The sequence below is a fragment of the Rhinichthys klamathensis genome, unplaced genomic scaffold, assembly GCF_029890125.1.
Source record: "Rhinichthys klamathensis goyatoka isolate OS25496 unplaced genomic scaffold, OSU_Roscu_1.1 h1tg000001l_1, whole genome shotgun sequence".
In the NCBI taxonomy this organism is placed as follows: Eukaryota; Metazoa; Chordata; class Actinopteri; order Cypriniformes; family Leuciscidae; genus Rhinichthys; species Rhinichthys klamathensis.
In genome coordinates, this window is record NW_026606555.1 from 2,769,294 (window position 1) to 2,795,622 (window position 26,329).

A 26,329-nucleotide genomic window follows, 5' to 3' on the forward strand; every position below is an offset into this window, starting at 1 on the left:
TGGCACACCAATCTATTAATGAAATGACATTAATTAGTCTGATATATATACTGTATATATATATATATATATATATATATATATATATATATATATATATATATATATATATATATATACAGTATATTGGAATTGAATTAATTTTTGTATGTGTTTAATTTTGGAGGGAAGGGGACTGTTCCCATAAGGTATAAAACATGTACAGTATTTACTGTATATATTTTTCTCCAGCGCCTATGGTCATAATTATTAACATCTTAATTTTATATGACATTTATATATATATATATATACACTCATATATATATACACTCGCGCGCACACACACACACACACATTCACACACATACATAGGCCTACATATATATTCTATATTCTATGTTATGGGAGCAGCCAATTTCCCTCCAAAATTAAACACAAAAACGTATTAATGCAGTGTTTCTGCTAGGCTACTCCCCAGAAAGAAAAAAAACTATTATATGCAAGTAATTTTAGTGGCAACGTAAGCAATGTAGATTATGCGTCAATACTTACCAATAATTGCTGCAATAATAGCTGCTGCTCTCTGTCCCGCTTAAAATCATTGTCAACGCGATTTGTTTGGAACTATTGAGAGCCACACGAATAAAGTGACCGCGCGGCGGCGAGATCACTGTCACAACCATCTATGTTCGCAACTCTCATATTTAACGGCTCTGGTTCGCGCTTAGTAGATAACGCCTAGTAGATAACGCCAAGGCAAGTTCAAAACAAAGCGGGCGCGCTGTACTGTGATTGGTGGCTCGTTTGTCCAGTTACGTTTTTATCCACTCATAAATAAAAAGGAACGACTGATTTTGAAAATTTAGTAGAGTAAAAAGTACGATATTTGACTTTGAAATGTAGTGGAGTTAAAGTAAAAGTCTCTCAAAATGTAAATACTTGAGTAAAGTACAGATACGCAAAAAAGCTACTTCAGTACAGTAACGAATTACATTTACTTCGTTACTGTCCACCACTGCAACTGGGGTAAGATGACCCACACTTCATTTTTTCTTCTTCTCTCATCTCAGCACTTTTGATGAATGGCTACGCTGTTTAATTTTGTCATTTCATCTGAATATCAACATTTGTAAAGTTTTGTCAGCCGAAACAGTTCTGAAGTTTATTGATCTAATTTTGTGTCTCTTGAAAATAGCAATATGTGACGTCATCATGTTAAATATAAATTTTTTTTGTGTCTATTTATTCATGAGAAATTTGTGGACACGTTGTTTTTGGATTTGTGGAGTAAAGTTGTAGCTTCTATTTGTGAAGTAAAAGTATACAATTAGACAATTGGGGTAAGATGGGCCACTTATATTTGGCACAGAAGGCCCCAAGTGGCATAGTGTTATTATTTTTAAATGTAATAATCATTGCAATCAATGGGGTTATTATTCAGTACACTGAATATAAATAATTCACATATTTCCATTAATGTAATGTACATTTCAGACATCTTTGCTTTCATTAAATATGTGAAATCATTCAATTTGCATTCATAGTGTTGCTATTATTACATATCTTTAATTAAAAATTGGCAATTAAATAAGTAAATATTCATATGCCTATATAAGTCACAGCATAATTTTACCTTTCAGATGAATCTGTTTAACTGGGATTCTGCATCGGTTACTCAATTATTATCAAATCATTTGTGAAAATAAAATGTATAGAGTAGTTGATGAAGTATTTTACATTAATAGCACTTTAAATATATATATTAATAAGAATTATATTAAAAGTCATTTGTGCATGCTGTAAAAGTTTATCCAGGGTAGGGACCATCTTATCCCTCTTTTAATATTTGACATTTTGTGCTTTAACAACTAAATTAGACTATCTACCTATCTATCTATCTATCTATCTATCTATCTATCTATCTATCTATCTATCTATCTATCTATCTATCTATCTATCTATCTATCTATCTATCTATCTATCTATCTATCTAGAGGTGTAGCGCCCCCTGCTGGCCGCCCGGAGTCACTGCTGTCGGTTGTAGATGTAAGTAACGCACAGAACTGCGGGACAGTGAGCGTGGGGAATATTACTGTTTACTTCTGAGCAGGGTTTGGGAAGCGCTCGCCTCATGGAGCTCATCTCATGAAAGTTAGCCTTTCTACCGCACGGACCTCTTGATACAGCGGGTAAACGCTTACAGCACTGGGTTTGTGTTTATCAAAGGCCCAGGCAGCGGCTCACAGAAGCTCCTCCAGCCCGCTCGACAGGCTTGAGCCCCGGGGCAGCTGAACGCGGAGTCCCGCTCGAGAGCATGGCTCAAACCGGAGCGCCTCCTCGGTGGAGGAACTGTCCCAGAAGAGGACAACCTGTGGCTGGTGAGCATATACCAGACTGTTGTCAACAAAGCTGCTTTGCTAATCCACACTCAGTCTCATTAATGCAATGATTCAGTTTCTTAGAGTTAGGCTATTATGGAGAGCATGAATGCACTCAATCACTGAACTGTGCGACTGCAGCTTCAAGTGAAACCAGATTGATCTGCTTTCGGTCTAACTGAAAGCTACCGTTAGCCTGTGCTTGGTTAACGTTTATAGCACTGACCACTGCACTGTGTCGTTTCCCAAAATTAACCAATGATAACTTTGCCTAAATTAACTAATGATGACTTAATGTGCGTGTGTTTTCAAATGGGAGCATGCACGACGTCAAGATACATACGAGGGCCACTCTAAACTTGTTTGTTGGGTCTGGTTTTTTAAATGGAGTGGCTAGCCAGATTAGCTCGCTACACGCAGATCAACACAATTTACGTCACTGGACAAGAGGCGGGAGCTGCGTGTGCTACTATGGCGAGGGCTTGATTCATGAATATTAATCACGCAATGTTACGCTCGGCCTCCTGATTCGCTGAGAGCCAGGCGTCGGCAGGATTGGAACGAATCGCACTATGGCGTAGAACCATAGACTTGTTTTTAGTCTATTTAAAAAAAAAAAAAATGCGTAGAACTGATTTGACCTCATTGTACGCTATGATGACGAAATTAATATTAAAGAGATTAGACTTCAACTGTAGTGTTTTGCACAGCAGCGGTTCCTAATTTATTTAGTCAGCTGAACAATAAAAAAAAAAAAAAAAATTCCCTGACATTTCATGCAGTGTTCTTACTTTCCCATGTATCTAAGAACATTTAGACATGTAGGCCTATCTAAGAACATTTATCTTTCTTTTGTTATTTTTTTTTTTTATGACATTGTATTTATTGTATGACATTTTACGTGGACAGCAAAGTAATTTCATTGTACAGGGAAACATGCTTTCTGTCTGTGCATATGACAATAAACTCTTTGAACTTTGAACTTTAGGACATGGTTATGTTTGGGCATCTAAGATCAGAGGAAAGTATTAAACTTAAAGGAATAGTTCACTTAAAAATGAAAATTCTGTCATAATTTTTCACATCTTCATGTTGTTTCAAACCTGTATGAGTTTCCTTCTTCCGCTGAACACAAAAGATATTTTGAAGAATATGGGTTATCAAACAGTTGATGGACCCCATTGACTTCCATAGTAGGAAAAAGAAAAAGAAAAAAACACTACAGAAGTCAATGGGGTACATCAAATGTTTGATTATCCATATTCTTCAAAATATCTTCTTTTGTGTTCAGCGGAAGAAAGAAATTCATACAGGGTTGAAATAACTTGAGGGTGAGTAAATGATGACAGATTTTTTTTTTTTTAAAGTGAACTATTCCTTTAATTGTGCTACATGTCATGCATATTATTATTAATACCATGGTATTACCGCCGATGCCAACATTGTACTTTGGTACCACAGAAATGCTTTCTGTAAAGGTTTCACTGAACCAAGCCATCATCGTGAGTGTCATAACATGCGCTTCTATGATGATTTCTCTCTTCAGGTAAATTTCTGCCCATGAAAACCATGCTTGGACCTCGGTATGATGACAAAGTGCCCGAGGAGAACCGGTTTCATCCCAGCATGCTGTCCAACTATCTCAAAAGCTTGAAGGTATATGGAGGTTCCTCTGAAACAGCTCTGTAATGCTCTTGTTCTGACCGAGCTGTGTTGATGTGATGCTCACCTGTCCGCAGGTGAAGATGGGTTTGCTGGTGGACCTGACCAACACCAGCCGCTTCTATGATCGAGCCGAGATCGAAAAAGAAGGAATCAAATACGTCAAACTTTCCTGTAAAGGGTATGTGAACCTCCGCAAATGAATACTGTGCTTTTTGTCCCTTGCATCTGAAATGTAACAGCGCATAAGAGAAGATCCCAGCATGCATGTATATATTTATGAAATATTTGCATGTATATACTGTATTTATATATGATTTAATAATATATTTTTTTCTTAAATAAATACATGCATGCCATGTGTGTGTATTTATATATACAAAATAATTATACTCAGTACACACACATATATAATGTAAACACAAACTTTTATTTTGGACGCGATTAATCATTTCTCAGCCCTAATATATAAGTTAATAAATAAGCAAAACATGGCATCTAGTTAACATATTCAAATCACAAAAAAGTTATTGAGTTACAAACTGTAAACTTACACTCAAATTTGTCTTGTGTGTGTTTTTTTTTCTAACAACCAAAATAAACATTTTGTAAATGTAATAAATTAGGTTTTAAAATAATATAATGTGTAAACTTATTTTTATGATTGAAATACAATACAAAACGACAGTGTTTTTAAACAGAATTAGAAGTTTTATTATAATTAAAGTGTATAGTGAATAGGGGTGGGGGAAAAAATCGATTCTTAGATGCATCGCGATGCGGACGTGGACGATTCTGAATCGATTCACAATTGTCAAAAATCGATTTTCAAAAAAAAAAAAAAATTTTTTTAGATATATATTTATAATAACGTAATATTGACGGAACGCGAAAGACGGAACTCTGAAGCGCGGAAGTGCAGTGGCCGGTCCGTCTGTGGCGTGCACATAACAGACGCGGACGCGATGGCTGAGCGCCAAATCCAAACACCCTCCTCGTTAAAAGCTGACGTGTGGAAATATTTTGGCTTCTGAAGTTGAAGGGGGAAAGGAGCTGGACAAGAGCCACACTAGTTGTAAGCTTTGTAGAGTAAAACTAAAATATTTCGGAAACAAGACACATGAAGCCAAATGACACGTTTCCAGCCAGAGGAGGAAAAACACTCGGCTGTAACGTTACCGGTCGTTGTTATATTATTAATTTACTACAAATATGCTGCTGCTAGTTCAGACACACATGTATTTTCCTGTTGGTTCTTTGCAATGTTAATAAAATATATTGTACGTTAATTCTTTATGGGTCATTACTTTGTACTTTTAAAGCAAAGTATTTATAGTCACACACACACAAAAAAGATTCTGATAATCGATTTAGCATCGAATCGCAGCCCTCTGAATCGTAATCGAATCGAATCGTGAGGTGCCTAGAGATTCCCACCCCTAATAGTGAATTAGCATGAAAGCGTGTGCGTGCTCAGACTGCCTTTTCATTTAATCTTAGTATGATAGACCTTCACGTGTGACTTTATTCTGCGTGAGATGGGGTAGTTTTAGCCACTCAGAGACGTCAGACCTGTTGCTGCTGTATGATGTCATACTAATGGATCTGTGTGTGTGCCGTTCGAGCCTCTCTGCTGTAGCTGACATGCTAGCGTTGATCTGTCATGCTAACATCATGTCATGTGTTTGTCTCACTCAGCCACGGTGAATGCCCCACGGCAGAGACTACAGAGATGTTCATCAGACTGTGTGAACACTTCATAGAGAAGACGCCCACCGAGCTCATCGGTAAGACCAGCCAGCTCAGCTTTGACGCTTGATTTTGTTTTTGCAAACCCTTATTCCAACAATAACACTGTGTGCTATCTAGTCACGGCGCAACATGCAGTTTTTCTTCAGTCATCTATATGACTTTTATGCTGATGTCCAATTTCCAAGAGTTATTTTCTCACTTGAGGAACAGACTGCAGTTTATTTTAAAGTGCCCCTATTATGTTTTATCTGATATGCTCGTTCCTGCAGTGTGTAATACTGCTGTTTGTGAACTTAAACGGTCTGCAAAGTTTTAAAGATCGAAGTGCTAAGATAGTAAATGGAGTTATTGCCTCCCGAGAGAAAGACGTGATTCTGACTGCCTGATACGAGTCGTCAGTATTTCCAGTCTTACTTCCTGCTTGAAGCTACATTCAAACACTGTAGCTGAAGCTTGAAGAGTTTGGTTCGTGTTGTTGTTCATATCCTAAGGATGAGATTGATATGGTAAAACCAATGCCATAGTTACTGTTCATATCACTGTATCAAGTGCTGAAGACCTGAAGACCAATCAGAGCAGAGTAGAACAATCACAACAGACTGGGCCATCTGACCAATCAGAGCAGAGTAGACCAATCACAACAGACTGGGCCATCTGACCAATCAGAGCAGAGTAGACCAATCACAACAGACTGGGCCATCTGACCAATCAGAGCAGAGTAGACCAATCACAACAGACTGGGCCATCTGACCAATCAGAGCAGAGTAGACCAATCACAACAGACTGGGCCATCTGACCAATCAGAGCAGAGTCGACCAATCACAACAGACTGGGCCATCTGACCAATCAGAGCAGAGTCGACCAATCACAACAGACTGGGCCATCTGACCAATCAGAGCAGAGTCGACCAATCACAACAGACTGGGCCATCTGACCAATCAGAGCAGAGTCGACCAATCACAACAGACTGGGCCATCTGACCAATCAGAGCAGAGTCGACCAATCACAACAGACTGGGTCATCTGACCAATCAGAGCAGAGTAGACCAATCACAACAGACTGGATCATCTGACCAATCAGAGCAGAGTCGACCAATCACAACAGACTGGGTCATCTGACCAATCAGAGCAGAGTCGACCAATCACAACAGACTGGGCCATCTGACCAATCAGAGCAGAGTAGACCAATCACAACAGACTGGGCCATCTGACCAATCAGAGCAGAGTCGACCAATCACAACAGACTGGGCCATCTGACCAATCAGAGCAGAGTAGACCAATCACAACAGACTGGGCCATCTGACCAATCAGAGCAGAGTAGACCATTTACAACAGACTGGGCCATCTGACCAATCAGAGCAGAGTCGACCAATCACAACAGACTGGGCCATCTGACCAATCAGAGCAGAGTAGACCAATCACAACAGACTGGGCCATCTGACCAATCAGAGCAGAGTAGACCAATCACAGCAGACTGGATCATCTGACCAATCAGAGCAGAGTAGACCAATCACAGCAGACTGGGCCATCTGACCAATCAGAGCAGAGTAGACCAATCACAGCAGACTGGATCATCTGACCAATCAGAGCAGAGTAGACCAATCACAACAGACTGGGCCATCTGACCAATCAGAGCAGAGTAGACCAATCACAGCAGACTGGGCCATCTGACCAATCAGAGCAGAGTAGACCAATCACAACAGACTGGGCCATCTGACCAATCAGAGCAGAGTCGACCAATCACAACAGACTGGGCCATCTGACCAATCAGAGCAGAGTCGACCAATCACAACAGACTGGGCCATCTGACCAATCAGAGCAGAGTCGACCAATCACAACAGACTGGGCCATCTGACCAATCAGAGCAGAGTCGACCAATCACAACAGACTGGGTCATCTGACCAATCAGAGCAGAGTCGACCAATCACAACAGACTGGGCCATCTGACCAATCAGAGCAGAGTCGACCAATCACAACAGACTGGGCCATCTGACCAATCAGAGCAGAGTAGACCAATCACAACAGACTGGGCCATCTGACCAATCAGAGCAGAGTAGACCAATCACAACAGACTGGGCCATCTGACCAATCAGAGCAGAGTCGACCAATCACAACAGACTGGGCCATCTGACCAATCAGAGCAGAGTAGACCAATCACAACAGACTGGGCCATCTGACCAATCAGAGCAGAGTAGACCAATCACAGCAGACTGGATCATCTGACCAATCAGAGCAGAGTAGACCAATCACAGCAGACTGGGCCATCTGACCAATCAGAGCAGAGTAGACCAATCACAGCAGACTGGATCATCTGACCAATCAGAGCAGAGTCGACCAATCACAACAGACTGGACCCTCTGACCAATCAGAGCAGAGTAGACCAATCGAATTGCGAATGACATTTTAGAGTTACTGAAAGTGAAAATGCTGTGCTAAGCAACACATTTGGAGCCAGCCGGAATATATTTAATATTAAACAGAAATATAAGCCAAGCCCAAAAAAAAAACGTCCTGTTGCTTTGTCGCTCGCTGTCACATGACGTTTGTTCAGCACACGTGTTCTAAACCCCCCCAGAAATAATTTAATTTATAAATAATTTAACCATTTAAATGGATTTTATATAATTTTAAATCAAGGGGTTTGCTTTTTAATTGTTGTAAATAAATTAAAATCATCAATGCACAAATGAAACCTCTTTTCGTAAGTATTTTCTTATTTTTCATTTAACTAAAATGAATGTGGATTTGATAAGGTTTAGATATATGATATGATCAAGGCAAGAATAGGTGTACGAGAATGAAAGTAAAATTACTTTTCATTTAATGCTTATGAAGAAATGTTGGCTAGTAGAAGCTGACTTTGCCGGTTGATAACAGACCCACTACAGAGCGTCCGGTGAGAGACTTATATCAGGTATTCGGGAATAACCCATTTATTGTCACCACAACTCAGTACACTGAATAACCTCGACTTTGCATGTGTGTGTGGTTTTCTATAAATACAGATATAAGAAAATAGATAAGTACAAATAACAATAACAAATAATAGTAGTCACAATAAACATAGTAACAGTAATCTCCACAATGAATATTACATCACTATGATTAATATAGTACAATAGGAACAAATGTGCCATTATATGGAAAAATGCACTGATAAAAAATGATTAATACTGAGCGGTTGAAATGCGACACCTATGCCTGCTGAGGAAAGAAATGGAGCCGCTCTGTCTATCACATTAGTGCGCATGCGCCCAAAGCGTGCTTTAACTCTAGAAGTGAGCGATATATATATTACATAAACCATATAATGACTAAAAGGTACATAGATTATGTCTTCTAAATATAACAACGAAATACCTGAGGAAACTAGTATGCAAATATACACACGAACATCTTTACGAGCTAGTTCGCATCGTCACTCGCATACATTAACTTTTCCACATGCCGGGCTATTCAAACGTTTATAAACTAAATAGAAAGCAATGTATAAACAGGCTGCTACTTACTTTACAGGCACGCACACAACTTTAGCAAAGGTAAACACTACACTAAAGTAGCTTGCATCCATCCGCTTTCCCGATCGTCAGACTCGATTCAGTGGGCGGGAGCACTGACCTGCACGTCTTTTCCGCGGCGCGGATTGGCCCGCTGGACGGATGCTGCGACGAATGCGTCAATTTTGTCATATAACAAAGGAACTGAGACACTTGAATATAACACTAATGGTGGCCTTTTTTACAGCCGCCCCCAGATGTCCGTAAGGAAATATGTACAATAACAAAAGGCCTATAACATATACCACTCAAAATAGCTCTAATCTGGTATGGCAGGCAATTGGATGAGGCGTGCGACACCATGAGTGTGTACGACCTCTCTCCTACGTTAATTTGAGCTGTTCTTACTCTGCTGTCTACTCCGGGGAATACCCTTGACACCTGGCCCACCGGCCAGAGGGCTCTTGGCAATTGGGGGTCAACGATCAGGACGATGGTGCCAACCTGGATGTCAGATTTCTCATCCTGCCACTTCTGGCGGGTCTGAAGGCTTGGTAGGTAGAACCTGATGAATCGCTTCCAGAATTGGTCGGCAAGGACTTGACTATGCCGCCATCTGCGTCGACTGATCAGTTCAGATTCCGGATAAATCACAGGAGGAAGTGATGAATCTGGCCGCCCCATCAGAAGGGAATTTGGTGTGATGGGGTCCAGATCGGAAATATTGGATGAAGTGTAGCCCATTGGCTTGGAATTTAAGATCCCCTCGATCTCCACCAACATAGTGTACAGCACTTCGAAGGTGACAGACTGGGCGCCAAGTGTTGTCATCAAGGCCTGTTTTAGGGATCGAATCTCTCTTTCCCAGCTGCCACCAAAGTGTGGAGAATTAGGGGGATTGAAGTGGAATTGTATTTGCTGGCTTGCCAGCTGCTCTTGCAGTTCTGGGACCATAGCTGCGTATGCTTCTCTCAGTTCTCTCTCCCCTCCTTTGAAGTTGGTCCCTTGATCCGATAAAAGCTCGAATGGCTTGCCTCGTCTTGCGATGAATCGCCTGAGAGCCATGAGGAATGATTCAGAGTCGAGACTATGAAGGACGTCAATGTAGACTGCCCGGGTAGTGAGACATTTGAACAGGATGCCCCATTTCTTCTCGTTTCTGCGACCTACTTTAACAGTATATGGACCGAAACAATCCATTCCTGTTGAGTAGAAGGCGGGCTTGAATAAACGTAATCTGGCTGGAGGTAGGTCTGCCATTCTTGGTACCTCAGGGTTTTTTCTCCACTTCTGGCAGTCCATACAAGCACTCTGACACCGTTTGATGGCCTCTCTGCCTCGAAGAATCCAATATTTACGCCGAAGCTCGGCAAAGACTCTTTCAGGGCCTGGATGGTGGAGTTTATTGTCGTAACTCTGTATGAGCAGTTTAGAGACTGGGTGTTTCGGGTCTAGGACAATGGGGTGCACTGTATCTGGATCTAGATAAGGGCTCCAACGTAGGCGACCTCCTACTCTGATCAGCTGAGTCTCATGGTCAAGTTCAGGGGCAAGTGTCTTTAATCGACTGCTTCTGGAAAGTGATTTACCTGCCTTTAACTGCTCCAGTTCAGAGGTGAAGCACTCCTCCTGAGCTTGCTGTAGGACACTGATTTCGGCCATTTTGTAGTCATCAGCTGTCTGACTATTGCCTGCCGCCCCATAACAGGCCCTGGATTCAACTAGCTCTTCAAAAGTCTTAAACAGGCTGATGTCAGGGAATGACAAGCTGGCTGCGAAGCAGGTAAAGAAGCAGGGAACTGTTTTACGAAGCTCGTCTTCATCTGCAGCCACAGGATGTGGGATTTCCGGCCACAGATTTGGAGGATCTTTGAGAAAGGATGGCCCTTGGTACCAAAAGCTGTCTGATCCCAGCTTATTTAGGCTCTTCCCTCGTGTTATATCGTCTGCTGGGTTATGAGCTGATGGTACATAACGCCATGTGTGCCTGTCTGTAATATCCTGGATCTCAGCGACTCTGGTTCCGACAAACACTTTATATCGGCAAGAGTCTGACTGCAGCCAAGTGAGGACTGTGGTGGAGTCAGTCCAAAGAGTGATTTGGTTTATGGGAAGGTTCAGTTCTGTTCTGACTACTTTAGCGAGCTGTGCCCCAGTCAGAGCAGCACAGAGTTCCAGCCGAGGGATCGATTGCTGTTTTTTGGGTGCCACTCGTGATCTGGCTGTGAGGAAGGCAACCTCTACCTGCCCATGTTGATCCTCTGTGCGGAGGTAGGCGACTGAGCCATAAGCACGCTCAGAGGCATCACAGAAAACATGTATTTCTCTCTGACTCATGTCTGTGTCTCTGAGTGGGCTGGTGTAACACCTTGGAAGGACAATGTGTTGCAAAGCAGGCAACTCCTCCACCCACTCTCTCCAGGTCTGTAGAAGATCTGCAGGTAAATGTGGGTCATCCCAGTCCCTTTTCTTATCCCAAAGGTGCTGCACTATGAGCTTGGCTCTGGTAGTGAAGGGAATAAGATAGCCCAGAGGGTCGTACTGACTTGCCACAACTTTGTAAATGGTACGCATGGTAGTCTCAGTGGTTGCTATGGGACGGTACTTGTAGGAAAGCGTGTCCGTTTGGTGATTCCAGAGAAGCCCCAGTGTAGATTCCTGGGTGTTGCTCTGCCCTTGTGAAATCCAAAGTTCAGTGCCATCTGATCTGGCCTCAGGAGGTAAATGGCTTACGATAGAGAGCTGGTAGCTGGACCACTGCCTCAGGTCAAAACCCCCCTCTGCTAATAAGCTCCTGAACAAGAATCTTTGCTTCTTCCACTGAGGAGAAGCTTTGCAGACAATTGTCGACGTAGAAAGACTTCAGGACAGAATGGTGGACGTCTTCCCCAGGATGGCTATGGTCATGGACATGTTTTTGTAATGCAAAGATTGCACAGCAAGGGCTGCATGTCGTGCCGAAGGGGAGAACCTGCCATTCATAAACACTGGGTGGATCCTGTGTCTTTAGATCCCTCCAGAGGAATCGCAGGAGTGGCTTGTCTTCTGGAAGCAATCTAATCTGGTGGAACATCCCCTTGATGTCGCTGCTGATAGCAATGGAATGTTCTCTGAATCTGAGCAACACTGCGAGAAGAGATGGGCCTAACACAGGTCCAGGGAGCAAGAGCTTGTTAAGGTTTTGACCCTGATATTGAAATGAGCAATTAAATACAACTCTGTTCTTCCCATTGTGTTGGACCAGGTGATGGGGAATGTACCAGGTGTTAGTTGAGCATGCTTCAGCACTTGGTTCCACCCTGACTGCATAACCTGCCTGCTCTAGTTTCTGAATCTCTGCAGTGTAGGCAGATGCTTGCTTTGGGTCTTTGGCCAGCCTTCTCTCTGTGGCTCGCAGATGAGGGAGAACAGCATTTTTGGGGGCCTTGAGGTCTGGCATGTTCTTAACATGCAAAAGTGGTGTTGCATAGCGCTTAACACCATCCACCTCTACTCTCACTGTCTTGCTCTCCAGAATTTCCACTGCTTCCTGGTCTTGTTTGGATCTTGTGCTCATCTTTTCACTTTGCCAGGGAAGCACATCTATCTGCCAAAGTCTCTCCACTTGTTTGAGAAGATCAGTTTCTGGAGATGCCATTGAGGTGAAAAGACACTGTTGTTCAGTGACCGCATGCTGCAGGTGTTGTACAGGGCCCTGCAAAGTCCAGCCGAGACGAGTCTTGATGGCTGCTGGTCCCCCTGGGGGGCCTAAGCGGATTGGCTCCACTGACGTAATGAGGTGGGGGTAGTCTGATCCGATGAGCAGGACAGGGCGAACTGCCTCTAAATGGCTCAAAGGAAGCCCTCTGAGGTGGTGGTATTTCTCCCGTAAGCTCTTAACCGGGTGTGTATGTTCAGCAAGACTCAACTGCTGTGCTGTGAATGCACCCTTTATGTGATACAGTTTGCTGGGCTGAGACAGGGGGGAGATGTGAAAGGACACTGCTGCACCAGAGAGCATTTGTAATTCCTGCCTGATTGTGCGAAGTGGAAGATCTTCTGGCTGACCTTTTAAGCCCAGCTGTTTGGCAGCATTGTGCAGAAGGATGGTCCTCTCCGATCCATCGTCCAGGATAGCATAGGCTTTCATCTTGTGTGCCCCGTTTCGGATAATGACCTTGACGATCTTTAGAAGAACCTTTCGGCTGGCAGGGGGCTTACGAATGAGAAGTATCTCGTTTGTAGTGTTGAGAAGGCAGGCATTAGCAGACGAACCTTCATTCGGGGTAGTCTTTGGGATGTCTGCACTCTTGGGATTGATTGCATGAAGGACCAGTAGGTGGCGTCCATTACACTGTTTGCAGCGCATTTTCAGATTGCACTCTGAAACTTGATGATTCCTCCCACAGCGCCAGCATCTATTGCAGTCTCTTATCCAGTTTCGTTTCTGGTCAACGGTAAGCTGCTTAAAGTTGTTGCAATTGTTGAGGGAGTGTTTATGGTGGTCACAGTAAGGGCAGTAAGGGGTTGAAGCAGGTTTGTTGGCTGTAGGTGCCATCTTTGTCTGTGGAGGTGCTTTCTCTGTGCCAAAAAGAATGGTGGCACTTTTAGCGAATGGTTTAGAGTCTCTGATTACTTCTCGTGTTCGTGCTGGATATCCACGACGACTAACTCCTACAAACCTTGATGTGTCCTCCTGCACTTGAATTTCATACTCTAGCCACTCTGACAGATCAAGAAGGGTAGGTATTGGCACCTGGTGAGGATGTGCAAAGCGTCGAAAACTTGACCTGAGGTCATGCGGCAGCTTCCCTAGGAGCCGGGAGACATGGGAGCCACACTGCAGCTCAAAGGTGCCCTTCCTTCCTAGTTGCTCTAGCATGCCAACGAGGGAACGAACCCTGAGGGCGAAGAGTCGGAAAGCTTTAATGTCCCCACTGGCCAAGTTTGGACCATCCATGAGCTCTGCTATACGTTGCAATGCGAGCTGATGAGGCTGACCGTATTGCTGATCCAGTGCTGCCATGGTCTTTGTGAAGGGTTGTTGTGAATGACTGTACGAATCAGCGATAAGCAGTGCTTCCTCAAGTTTGAGGTGGTCAGTGAGTATTTGGAATTTGAATCTCTCCGTGGCTGTAGCTGGGAGAATGTTTTCCAGTGCTATCTTAAGCCGCGAGAATTCTCTAGGATTCGAATGTACAAAGTCTGGAATTGTGGGGGACGGACCTCTGTACATCTGCTGTAGCTCCAGTGGAACTGGGCTGCATGCCCCGCCTGGCAGGTGAGAGCGTTGGGCGGATTCAAAAGGTTGAGGGGCTGTGTTCTCTGGCTTGTATGATGCATAACGACTCGGCCTATAAGGCGTCTCAGTTTTGGGGTAGGCTCTTTCCTCCCTTGAAGCATCCCACCTGTCCTGTTCGGAGTGTGACGTGTGGTGGGGAGAGTGTGGCTCTGCTCTAGGGATAGCTATTGGAGCTAGGAAAGCCTCAGAACTGTGCCTGGGCTGATCTGATTCAATAGACCTGAATCGTGGGGCTGACACTGGTGTGAAGCTCTTATCACTCTGTTGTGTTCTCAGCGAACTGCGTGGCGCTGGTACAGGTCGCGTAGGGGTGGCAGGAGGAGAAGACTGTGCTGCAGGCTGTCGCTGCTCCAGTTGGATCTGTAGCTGCTGCATTTGTCGTTTCAGCTGAGAAAGTTCTTGTGAGTACTGGTCTTTTTCTTGCTGCATCGTCTGTAGCAGATTGTCATGGGCAAGGCGGAGATCCCTGTTCTCACGCTGGAGGATGCTGGTTCCCCATGGTTCATTATCAGACCACTGTAAAGGCCGATCAGGCTTTTTGCACAGTAGCGATGTTGGAGTGATACCAGCTGCACCCTCTGGTTCTGGGCTGGAAGGCACTGTAGGATGAAACTGAGAGTGTGGTGACATGGGTTCTGGAAACAGTCTTGGGAGAGTGAAGCCACTGAGGTCATACTCTTCATATCGTGCGGGGAGGGCTGTCTTCCTCCTGACACGCACGACTGGCTCATCCTCTTCATACTGTGACATCTTTCCGTAGTAAATCTGGGGCTCCGGCTCGAAGGACCATGAAGAAATGTTGGCTAGTAGAAGCTGACTTTGCCGGTTGATAACAGACCCACTACAGAGCGTCCGGTGAGAGACTTATATCAGGTATTCGGGAATAACCCATTTATTGTCACCACAACTCAGTACACTGAATAACCTCGACTTTGCATGTGTGTGTGGTTTTCTATAAATACAGATATAAGAAAATAGATAAGTACAAATAACAATAACAAATAATAGTAGTCACAATAAACATAGTAACAGTAATCTCCACAATGAATATTACATCACTATGATTAATATAGTACAATAGGAACAAATGTGCCATTATATGGAAAAATGCACTGATAAAAAATGATTAATACTGAGCGGTTGAAATGCGACACCTATGCCTGCTGAGGAAAGAAATGGAGCCGCTCTGTCTATCACATTAGTGCGCATGCGCCCAAAGCGTGCTTTAACTCTAGAAGTGAGCGATATATATATTACATAAACCATATAATGACTAAAAGGTACATAGATTATGTCTTCTAAATATAACAACGAAATACCTGAGGAAACTAGTATGCAAATATACACACGAACATCTTTACGAGCTAGTTCGCATCGTCACTCGCATACATTAACTTTTCCACATGCCGGGCTATTCAAACGTTTATAAACTAAATAGAAAGCAATGTATAAACAGGCTGCTACTTACTTTACAGGCACGCACACAACTTTAGCAAAGGTAAACACTACACTAAAGTAGCTTGCATCCATCCGCTTTCCCGATCGTCAGACTCGATTCAGTGGGCGGGAGCACTGACCTGCACGTCTTTTCCGCGGCGCGGATTGGCCCGCTGGACGGATGCTGCGACGAATGCGTCAATTTTGTCATATAACAAAGGAACTGAGACACTTGAATATAACACTAATGGTGGCCTTTTTTACAGCTTACAAATGTGAAAGAATATGGCTGAACCATCCAGTCGTGATGCTCTGAGACCTGATGAATGAGGCATCATGGGAGACTTTCCTGAGTCAGTGACACACAGTGAACTCTAAGAATAATTCTCATCAGTGCTTATGTGCAGCCAATGACTGAGGTGAAATATCATAGAGATAGTCTGTAACGTGTCATCATTTTAAAGTGGAAAAAATCTTCCTGACCCCAAACATTAGTTCAAATTCAGATATATCAATACAAATTGTTTTTACATGTTGAAATATTTAGTCACCTGAACTTGAGGTTTGGCTGTGCACCGAGGCGCAGATGAAGTGTGTGTTGGGTTTGTGATTGTCCTGCTGGAGGCGCTCTCGAGTCGCTGGGATCCTGGATGCTGAGGATGGAGTATTATGAGTGTCATTGTTATCACCACGGCAACAGTGTGATTGACACCGCAGGGACCATGGGAACGCAGAGAGTGTGAGCTCAGGGCAGCAGAGCAACACACGTGAAGCACTAGATCACTCTCATTGCTAATCAGTGAAGTTAGCTAACCTGGAATATTCATAATTCATCAGTACTCTAGATAGTTATTGTGTTTGCAAGCACTATAAACAGGCAAAAAAAATATTAAAATCTTGTAGACCTTCACTGAAGGAGGGAGCAGAGTTGATGAAAAGCTAATAATTAATCTGTATGTAACATTAACATAAGGAAATGGGGCTGCACAAGTCATCGGAATAAAACTGAACTGTGATATCAAATCAAAGGTTGCGCTGTATGTGTCAGTGTGTGTTTTACCGGCGCGCAGCTTATAATCGTGTGTGTGTGTTCAAACTAGCCTCACTAACACACACATCTGGGAACACGACGTGCACCAGCTTCTCTTACTTGCATTCGCATTTCCACACTTTTGTGGACAGGAGTTTACAGCATTTCAGCCAATGAATGTGTGTATCGTGACCTGTAGTGTTAGTTGGTTCTCGTGAAGATTGATCACCCTTAAAAGTAAGTGTGTGTTAGCAGGAGAGTCTTTGCTCTGTGTGTCTGGATGTTTCATTTGCAATAGCAACACGAGATATTTTCATATGAAATGATCTGACATATGATGAAATAATCACAGAACAAAAGCATTACGGCCAAACACAGGTGAAGCGAGTATCATAATAATAAAGTATAAACCATGTCGTATACATGGGCTTCTTCAAGATCGCCACCTCTTTGCAATCAAGGTGCATCTTGGGATGCTTTTAAATCAGAAATCGCTCCCGGCTTTTCTTCCCCATTGACGTATACCGACGTGAAACAGCTTAACGGGAGCGGGACGCACGGGGCAGGACTTGATTGTGTCCGTTGGGGATTGATTGTATGTTAATGTGACTAGAGGAAGTGTCAGTGATAAAGCTGCATTAGTGTATGAACTGCTCACACAGAAGTCACACGAGCAGCTTTATGAGTGAATTCACACAAACCCAACGCAAAATTCACGACTGCGAAGATTCCTATTCAAATGAACTGATTTTGACTGAATGTGAGTCCACGGGGTCCGGGAGGGGCGGGACTGAAACTCACCCGGGACCAATGTACGCATCATCAGAGAAGAGGGGGCGGACATTATTTATGTTTTTGATTAAGGATTATCAAGGCATAATAATCCGTATAAATCAGTTATAATAAACACTGCAGTGGAAAAAACGACTTAAAAAGTAAGAATTGTCAATTTTGAGTCCATTCTCATTTAAAAAAAAATATAAGTTCTAGTTTTGTAAAGAAATGTAAACTTGTATAAAACTGTTTTCAGGCATTTAAGCATATAAGCGTTTATATCTGAAAGTTTTGAAATCCGTTGTGAAAAGGAAGTTGTTATAGTCTTTTCTTTCCCTATTAGTTGGGTCATCTATAGCAGTTCTGTGACCGTGGAGAGCGAAGGTTCGTTTCTCACTGGATTTGTCATCTGTAAAGGTTAAAGAAAAAATTTAGCCGGGGTGCCCCTCACAAAAATGTGGGGAAATTGTGTGAGAGCCCTATATCCAAAATGGCTGCCGTCAGCCAAGCTGTAAATTTACTTTTTAATGGTTTTGCCCACAGTGCTGCATAATACATGGTTTCTGAGAATATTTGGGTCAAGAAATTCATAAATTAAGTAGATTTATTGATTTGACCTATTTTTGACCTTCAAATTCAAGATGGCCGCCAATTTTTGTCTCTTTAAGGCGAGACACTACAGGTGAATAGGGTAAAAATTTTAACTTACAGATATCACCATGAAACTTTACCAGTTGATTACTCGCATGAATAGGAGAAAAAAATGTATTGCAAGTTTTCTGTAATTTTGTTTAAATATGCTAATCAGACTATATCTAATTAAATGTGCACTAATTTGCATATATTTTGAAGTGGCGAATCTGACCATTGAAAAAAACAAGGTTCAAAATTATTTTAGCATTTTGTTGATATATTCAATGAAAAGACATAACCTGAGGGGATTATGAATATTTCTTTTTGTTCCCCTGTAAATCAGAAAATACTGCCAATAGCCTTAAATTGACGCTCCGAGTACCAGTTACTCCGACCTGCCGTCAGAGGCTGCGTTTACACTTGGCATTAACATGCGACCTGTATCCGGATGTTGTCCACATAGACATTGAAAAGACAAGTCTAAACGCGCTTCTGATCGGAATGTTATCCGATCAGCGTGTCCAGGTTCGAAGGTAGGTAGTGGATCCTCTTCGTCAGCTGGTGCTCTTCTCGCCGAGAAGACCCCCGGAGATGCTCGATTAGTGTCGTGCTTTCCTTCCTGCAATATGGGTTGGAGCGAAGGCTGTCTCCCTCCACTCTGAAAGTGTATGTTGCCGCTATCGCCGCACATCATGACACAGGCGAAAGTAAGTCCTTGGGAAAGCACGACCTGATCGTCAGGTTCCTGAGAGGAGTGAGGAGACTGAATCCTCCTCGCCCTCCTCTCGTTCCCTCTTGGGACCTCTCAGTGGTGTTAAATGCCCTGCAGAGGGCTCCCTTTGAGCCTCTGCAATCAGCTGAGCTTAAGTTCCTGTCAATGAAGACAGCGCTCCTGGTTGCACTGGCCTCCATCAAGAGGGTAGGGGACCTGCACGCATTCTCCATTGACGAAGCATGCCTGGAGTTCGGGACGGCCTACTCTCATGTGATCCTGAGACCCCCGGCCTGGATATGTGCCCAAGGTTCCCACCACTCCTTTCCGGGACCAGGTGGTGAACCTGCAAGCGCTGCCTGGAGGAGGCAGACCCAGTCCTGGCACTGCTCTGTCCAGTATGCGCTCTCCGCGCCTATGTAGACCGAACGCAGTGTTTGAGGACCTCGGACCAGCTCTTTGTCTGTTATTGGATAGATTATTGGATAGTCTATTGGATAGAGGCTAGAGTGGTGGCTATATACTGAATTTCCGCGTTCTTTTCTCAGTCTGGAGTCTATTTGACAGAGAGGTACGTATTTACATCAGTGCAATGTAAACTTGACGTTTACCTGTTGTAACTTTAGTTTTAGTGCACATGGTAATTGAGCCCGTTCTCATCCTTTGGCGTCATATAGGTGACGCCATATGACATTTCGTTGAAATACTACGCACATGGCACCCTTTAGCGTGAATATAACACGCAGAACCCAAGGCGTCATACACGTTACTGGCATCCTTTAGCGTCAATATGAGACGCAGACCCTACCCCAGACCTAAACCTACCCATAACAGTGCGTGTTATATTCACGCTAAAGGATGCCATGTGCGTAGTATTTCAACGAAATGTCATATGGCGTCACCTATATGACGCCAAAGGATGAGAATGTGTTGGGTAATTTGTACGTGTATTTTATGATGAGTGCACAATCACATACATTAATTTGAGATGAGTTGAGAACTTTTCTGTTTTGAGAGCATAATAAATTGCTAACATAGCTAACCTCGTGTTTTGTTTTGCTGTATGCTAGCGCTCACTATTCTATCCTCTTTTGATGTAGCCTACATGTTTCAGTTGTCCTTTTTCTTATGTTAGGCTGATTCTGATGGATAGAATCCTGATCTTTTGCTCTCTTTGGAATTGTGCAGGTATGTACTTCCAATACCAGGTTTAGAGTATAAGCCTAATGTGTTCCTAACTGGTTCATTTAAAGTTTTCTTGTGTTGATTGATGTTCAATGGCACTGAACAGCCTAGATGTAAAGTATGTACATTTCGCTTTGTGCATATTACTGTATGTATTATTGGAAAGAGGATGGTTTATTTCATGTTATAAAAGCTAAAAGCCCTTAGTCAATAACAGAAATGACATGCAATATGTTTATTTTCTATAATTATTTTTCTGTATTTTATTTTCTGATTTTTGAATGTGATCAAATGCTGAGTCTGCAGTCTATTTGACTGAGAGAGGCTGATTCTGATGGATAGAACCCTGATCTTTTGCTCTCTTTGGAATTGTGCAGTGTGCAGAATAAAGTGTCTTGAGGAACGTCAGCGTCTTGTCATCAGTGCACCAGAACACAACGCAGTAGTCGGTGAAGTGCAGACGGCGCCGGCTACACATGGTCCCCCCTCTGAGCAACCCCCACATGAGTATTTCCACTGTAAGCCTCTCTGAGCACGTGTCTTTCCCTTGGCAAGCCACCTTGCTCCCCTGGGGTTGAAATATTCCACCTTTCGGGCTGGACACCCCAGTGTTCTCCGTATGCTACCCCCTTCCCGGTCATATGTGTATTCTATAAGTCCCCCCTTTGGGCAGGCACTATTTGCATATTTCCTCTGAGATATGCTTCCCAGTGTACCTTGGTATTCCTGTGTTAAGTACGAGTCCTTCGACCGTGCCACTCTCACAACAGGGAGCTCAGACTTACGCAGGGCACTGGAAGACCGCTGTGAAGCTGGCTTGATTAGACTGGAACCCCATTCGTCGTCACTCGACGTAACTTGGAGTGACAACGAAAGGGAACGTCTCGGTTACGTATGTAACCCTCGTTCCCTGAGTAGGGAACGGAGACGTTACGTCTGCCTGCCACTTCCGTTGTTCCGTGGGGATCGCCTGAGTTCAGTCTAGGCTCCTCAGCGAAGAAACATATCTGCATGTTGCCGGCGTCCTCCTTTTATACCCATGAGGTGGGGCGGAGTTGCGCCATGCAAATCCCGCAGACCCATAGCATTTCTTTGCCATTGGCTCGTTTTTTAATACTCGAAGTCGATAGGCTTTCTAAGCGAAATACCATTCGTCGTCACTCAGCGTAACGTCTCCGTTCCCTACTCAGGGAACGAGGGTTACATACGTAACCGAGACGTTTTTTCTCACACTCCTAGTGACGATATTCCACTTCTGTAGCACCTACATACACCAAACTGTACAGTCTTATTCCTAACTATATTGTGAAGGTTTGTCCAGAGGGATTTGTTGATATATCATTCTTGGCCTGATTTATATGACATTTTATGCCTAAAAATAGGGCGGAAATCAATGTAAGGCTATTGACAGTATTTTCTGATTTACAGGGTAACAAAAAGAGATATTCATAATCCCCTCAGGTGATGTCTTTTCATTGAATATATCAACAAAAATGCTAAAGTAATTTTGAACCTTGTTTTTTTCAATGGTCAGATTCGTCACTTCAAAATATATGCAAATTGGTGGATATTTAATTAGATATAGCCTGATTAGCATATTTAAACATAGAATTACAGAAAACTCACAATACATTTTTTTCTCCTATTCATGTGAGTAATCAACTGGTAAAGTTTCATGGTGATATCTGTAAGTTAAACATTTTACCCTATTCACCTGTAGTGTCTCGCCTTAAAGAGCCAAAAATTGGTGGCCATCTTGAATTTGAAGGTCAAAAATAGGTCAAATCAATAAATCTACATAATTTATTAATTTTGTGACCCAAATATTCTCAGAAACCATGTATTATGCAGCACTGTGGGCAAAACCATTAAAAAGTTAATTTCCAGCTTGGCTGACGGCAGCCATTTTGGATATAGGGCTCTCACAAAATTTCCCCACATTTTTGTGAGGGGCACCCCGGCTAAATTTTTTCTTTAACCTTTACAGATGACAAATCCAGTGAGAAACGAACCTTCGCTCTCCACGGTCACGAAAATGCTATAGATGACCCAACTATATTGTGTCGGATATCACAGTGAAACGCTTCAGGAACAAGAACAAATGTGGGCGGGCTTGGTTTTGTCTGTTGAGAATTGATTGGATGGTTGTGGTTTGCTATTGGTGGATCTCATGTGAGTGACAGGTTGACATCATCAGAGAAGAGATGCTGCAAGAGGGAGGGGAAGATATTTTAGCTAAAGATTATGAATGAATTTAACACAATGATGTGCACGGATAAATCATTTCGGATAAACACTGCAATATTCCATACATAAAAATAAGAAATGCCATTTTAGATTTCATGATGTGTGTGTGGTGTGCAGATGTGTGTGTACAAATATGACGCAAAGACATGCTCGAATCTCCCGCTGAAATCCACCAGTACCACTGGAATTAAAAACATTATCACAAGCTTACCGCTTTGAATCGAGCTAAGGCAAGCAGAGAGTTTTGAACACTGGCTGGTTATGTATTTTCTCAAATATGTATTTTGGATAATTTTTAACCCCCAAAAAGCTACGGACTGCAGCTTTAAGTTTGTGAGTCGCGTGTGTGTTTGTGAATTAGCAGAGGTACTTATTCTCGTAGTGACACCATGATCATGCCACGATGATTCGAGCTGCGTGATAAATGCATTTCATGTCGTTTATTCTCAGGAAAGAAAAGGTTTTTTCATGTCTGGCGTGGGTTCATCAGTTGTAGGTGTGTGCAGAGCCGTTGGGTGTGTGTATGTAAAGTGGTCACATGACTTGTGAAGCGCTGTGGGAGTGTGAAGCGTACGCTGGTGAAGAGTAGCGAGCGCTTAAATGAGCCAAAACCAGTTTTCAGCACTTCTCTGAAATGAGAAATGTTCTTTATATACATGTACTGCTTGTACTCCCACTTTATATTAGGTGTCTTTAACTACTCTGCACGTTTACTGTTAGCAGTGTGTATGCAGTATGTTTACTATCGTGTTCATGTTGTATTGCACATACACTGCTAACAGTAAACGTGCACTTATGCTGCTAATAAGATGAGATTATTAGATATAATTTCAGAAATGAATTACAGCTGTAATTACATGGAGGTATATTTGTAATAAATATAGTACAATGTAAAAACATGTGCATGATAAAGCATTTGATCAAATGATTCATTTAAATGTTAGTACATAGTAAAGACTAAAGACACTTCATTATCTTTATTAATTGTTGTACTTTTTTTTTTTTACTATTGATTTATGTTTAAACAGTTGTTTTTGTTTTGTTTTATGCTGATCTCTCATTGCATTTACACAAACAGCAGAAACTGCACAACCTTGCACAGTTTTAAAATAGTTTGAAGATTCACATACACAACTTGACTCTAGCTCACACTACAAGATACTAGGACCGATTTCGTGCCGATTTCTCCCCTTCCGACCATCCTGGGTAACGTCCTGATCATCTCGATGGTTCTACTGTAGATTATCTTATCAGATTCTCCTCTGGTGTGTGAGGTGTGTTGAGTGACTGAATCTGCTCAGAAGAACGTCGGAGCCGCCCCGGTCTCAAATCGTAAATATTCAACATGTTGAAGTATCATGAATCCTGTTGTGTGTGGGGAACCTCGAGGACAAATGCGTGAAACGAAACAATACCCAATCAGAATGCGAGCTGACTGAAGCATAACACAACTTCATTCAAACCTTTTTCTTGGATTGGATTGATTGGCGCATCCCTATCTGTTTTAGGTGTAGTGTGTGGGTTAAAGTCCCCATGAATTCAAAATTGACCATACTTACTTTGTTTGCCTATATTGATCGTTTTGTGGTGAACAAGTCAATCCACACAAAACATTTTTTTGGCTTCGTAATCTCTAATCAAAATCTGAAATTTCCCCTCCCCTCTGCGTTGGAGGACCTTCCCTGATGACGTAGGTTTGACGGTTTGGGCGTCTTCTTAACATCCGTAACCACGCCCCTCCAACTGACAGTAGACAGGCTGCATGAAACACCTACTTTTCTAGATCCAATCAGGTGCTAGTTGGAAAAAAGCCACGCCCACCATTTTGCCTCATTTAGTATTGCGTTTCTCTCGGAAATACGTCACAACACTGGAGAAAAGTGTTTGCAACTTCCGGTTCACGGTGACTTTAACAACACGATGCTGCCTGTGACAAGGCTGTGATGTGGCCACACTGTAACAAATGTCAGTTTTTTACAGAAAAGACCAAAAATACTACAGTAAAAACCTGCTAAATGGTTATCTGCAAGCTATTTTACCATATACGGCAATTTTAAATGGTTTAAAGGGGTGATAAACTGAGAAATCAAATTTTCCTTGAGGTTTTTGTAGACATCTAAGAGGTCATCATATTATACGAATATCCTGTAAGTTTCAGAACTGAAAACGTCCTTGTTAGTCCAATAAAAGCTTTTATTGACACCAGGCTCAGCAAACGACTCGTTTTTCAAAGTGGGGAACTATGACGACAAAGAGGATAAAACACCACCCCCGCAGAAGAAGATCAACGCCTACTTCAACACGGCCGGATTAGCCCCGCCCACCGATTCGCGCATTACACCAAACTCATTATAATATGCAAAACTGTTATCCACTCACAGCAGTGGGCGTGTACTTCCAAGTCTTCAATGCGAGACGCCCATAAAAACCGAGCGTTTTTGAGCTAGGCTCAAAACTAGGGTAGAAAATAGCCTTTTACTTATTCATTTTGATGTTTTTGAATGTAAAAACCAAGCGAACGTCATAAGTTGACCTCAGACAACAATATAAAACAATTTAAAAAGCCAGTTCATGACCCCTTTAACGTATATGTAATTTGACTAGAGATGCACTGATGTATCAGACGCTGATATTTATCGGCAGATTTTTGATCAATTGGCATATTGGCTATAACATGAGAAAGGCCAAACGGATGGTTTATTAAAGGCACACCGTGTAACTTTTGGCCAAAAGAGTTGACGCATACGAGTTATTTTAAATGATTATTCAGGCCAATATACAGCACTTGACACTATCAATGGCCAGGTCACGTGACCTGGAGAATGCCTGGAGAACGTATCGCTTTACGACTGTCACGTGACCACAGGCTCGAAAGCGTCCAGGAAAAGAAAACGAGAAACTGACCGCGTGAGAAAACCGGACAAGAGTCTCACTCGGTCAGGCTTTCACTTAAAATAGGATAAGAATGAGCATCAAACAGAAATAACCCGGCGCGCGCTGCTCTTAAAGGGGCCACACCTTATTTCCTCTCGTTATTTACGACAGTACAAGTACTCTAGGGGTCGCTGTTTGACAAAAGCGGAATTCATACATAGTGTACCTTTAAGTAACTGCATTCAGGCATTGAGTTGTATAATGTCTGTTGCATATTCTAACGTTTTTCTATGGGTAAGATAATTAAATTCTTGCTAAAACAAAATGAAATATGTACAAATTGACAGCACTCTCACCGTCCCGACCGGCCAGTGCTGCATCTTCACGAAAGTGTTTCCTTTGCACATGTTTTTAAGCCTTGTCAATTGAAATATTTAAAAGCAAGAAGAGAACTCGACTCTAATCACTGTGTGAGAAGTTTTTGGCGCACTGATCCAAAGTGACCAACCAGAAAGCAGAGCGTTTTAGCACAGATACTGAATCGAGCTCTTTCACTTCTTCCAATTCACACAAAATTATATGAAAATACCCTTCTTGGAGAGTTTTCTTGTAAACATAGTCGGTTATGTCTTAAATCTGGTATACAGCTGAGAAATAAAACGCATGTGTAACAGTATATTGGATCGTTCAGCTCTTAAAGTGACAGCTGACTAATATTCCTGCTGCCGTCTGTGTTTTAATGTTCAATCAAACAACAAAAGGCAAAACTTTGCTCACTACTCTTCACTGAATAACTTTTGTAACTTTAATAAGGATTCATGTATATTTCATTTATACAATGAAGAGTATATTTTACATTTGATTACTATATTTCTGTCCCTGAAAA

At 42.5% G+C, this 26,329-nt stretch overlaps 1 protein-coding gene across 1 annotated transcript in view; it reads left to right on the forward strand.

Annotated features, from left to right (window-relative positions):
- The first annotated feature begins 2,006 nt into the window (after window positions 1-2,006).
- Window positions 2,007-26,329, forward strand: part of rngtt (RNA guanylyltransferase and 5'-phosphatase) — a 135,125-nt gene continuing 110,802 nt past the window's right edge. Inside the window, exons 1-4 of the mRNA XM_056247449.1 lie at window positions 2,007-2,360; window positions 3,907-4,016; window positions 4,100-4,203; window positions 5,721-5,809. Coding sequence (XP_056103424.1) covers window positions 2,297-2,360; window positions 3,907-4,016; window positions 4,100-4,203; window positions 5,721-5,809 — 367 coding nt within the window. The 5' untranslated portion in view covers window positions 2,007-2,296. The remainder of the gene's footprint in view (window positions 2,361-3,906; window positions 4,017-4,099; window positions 4,204-5,720; window positions 5,810-26,329) is intronic.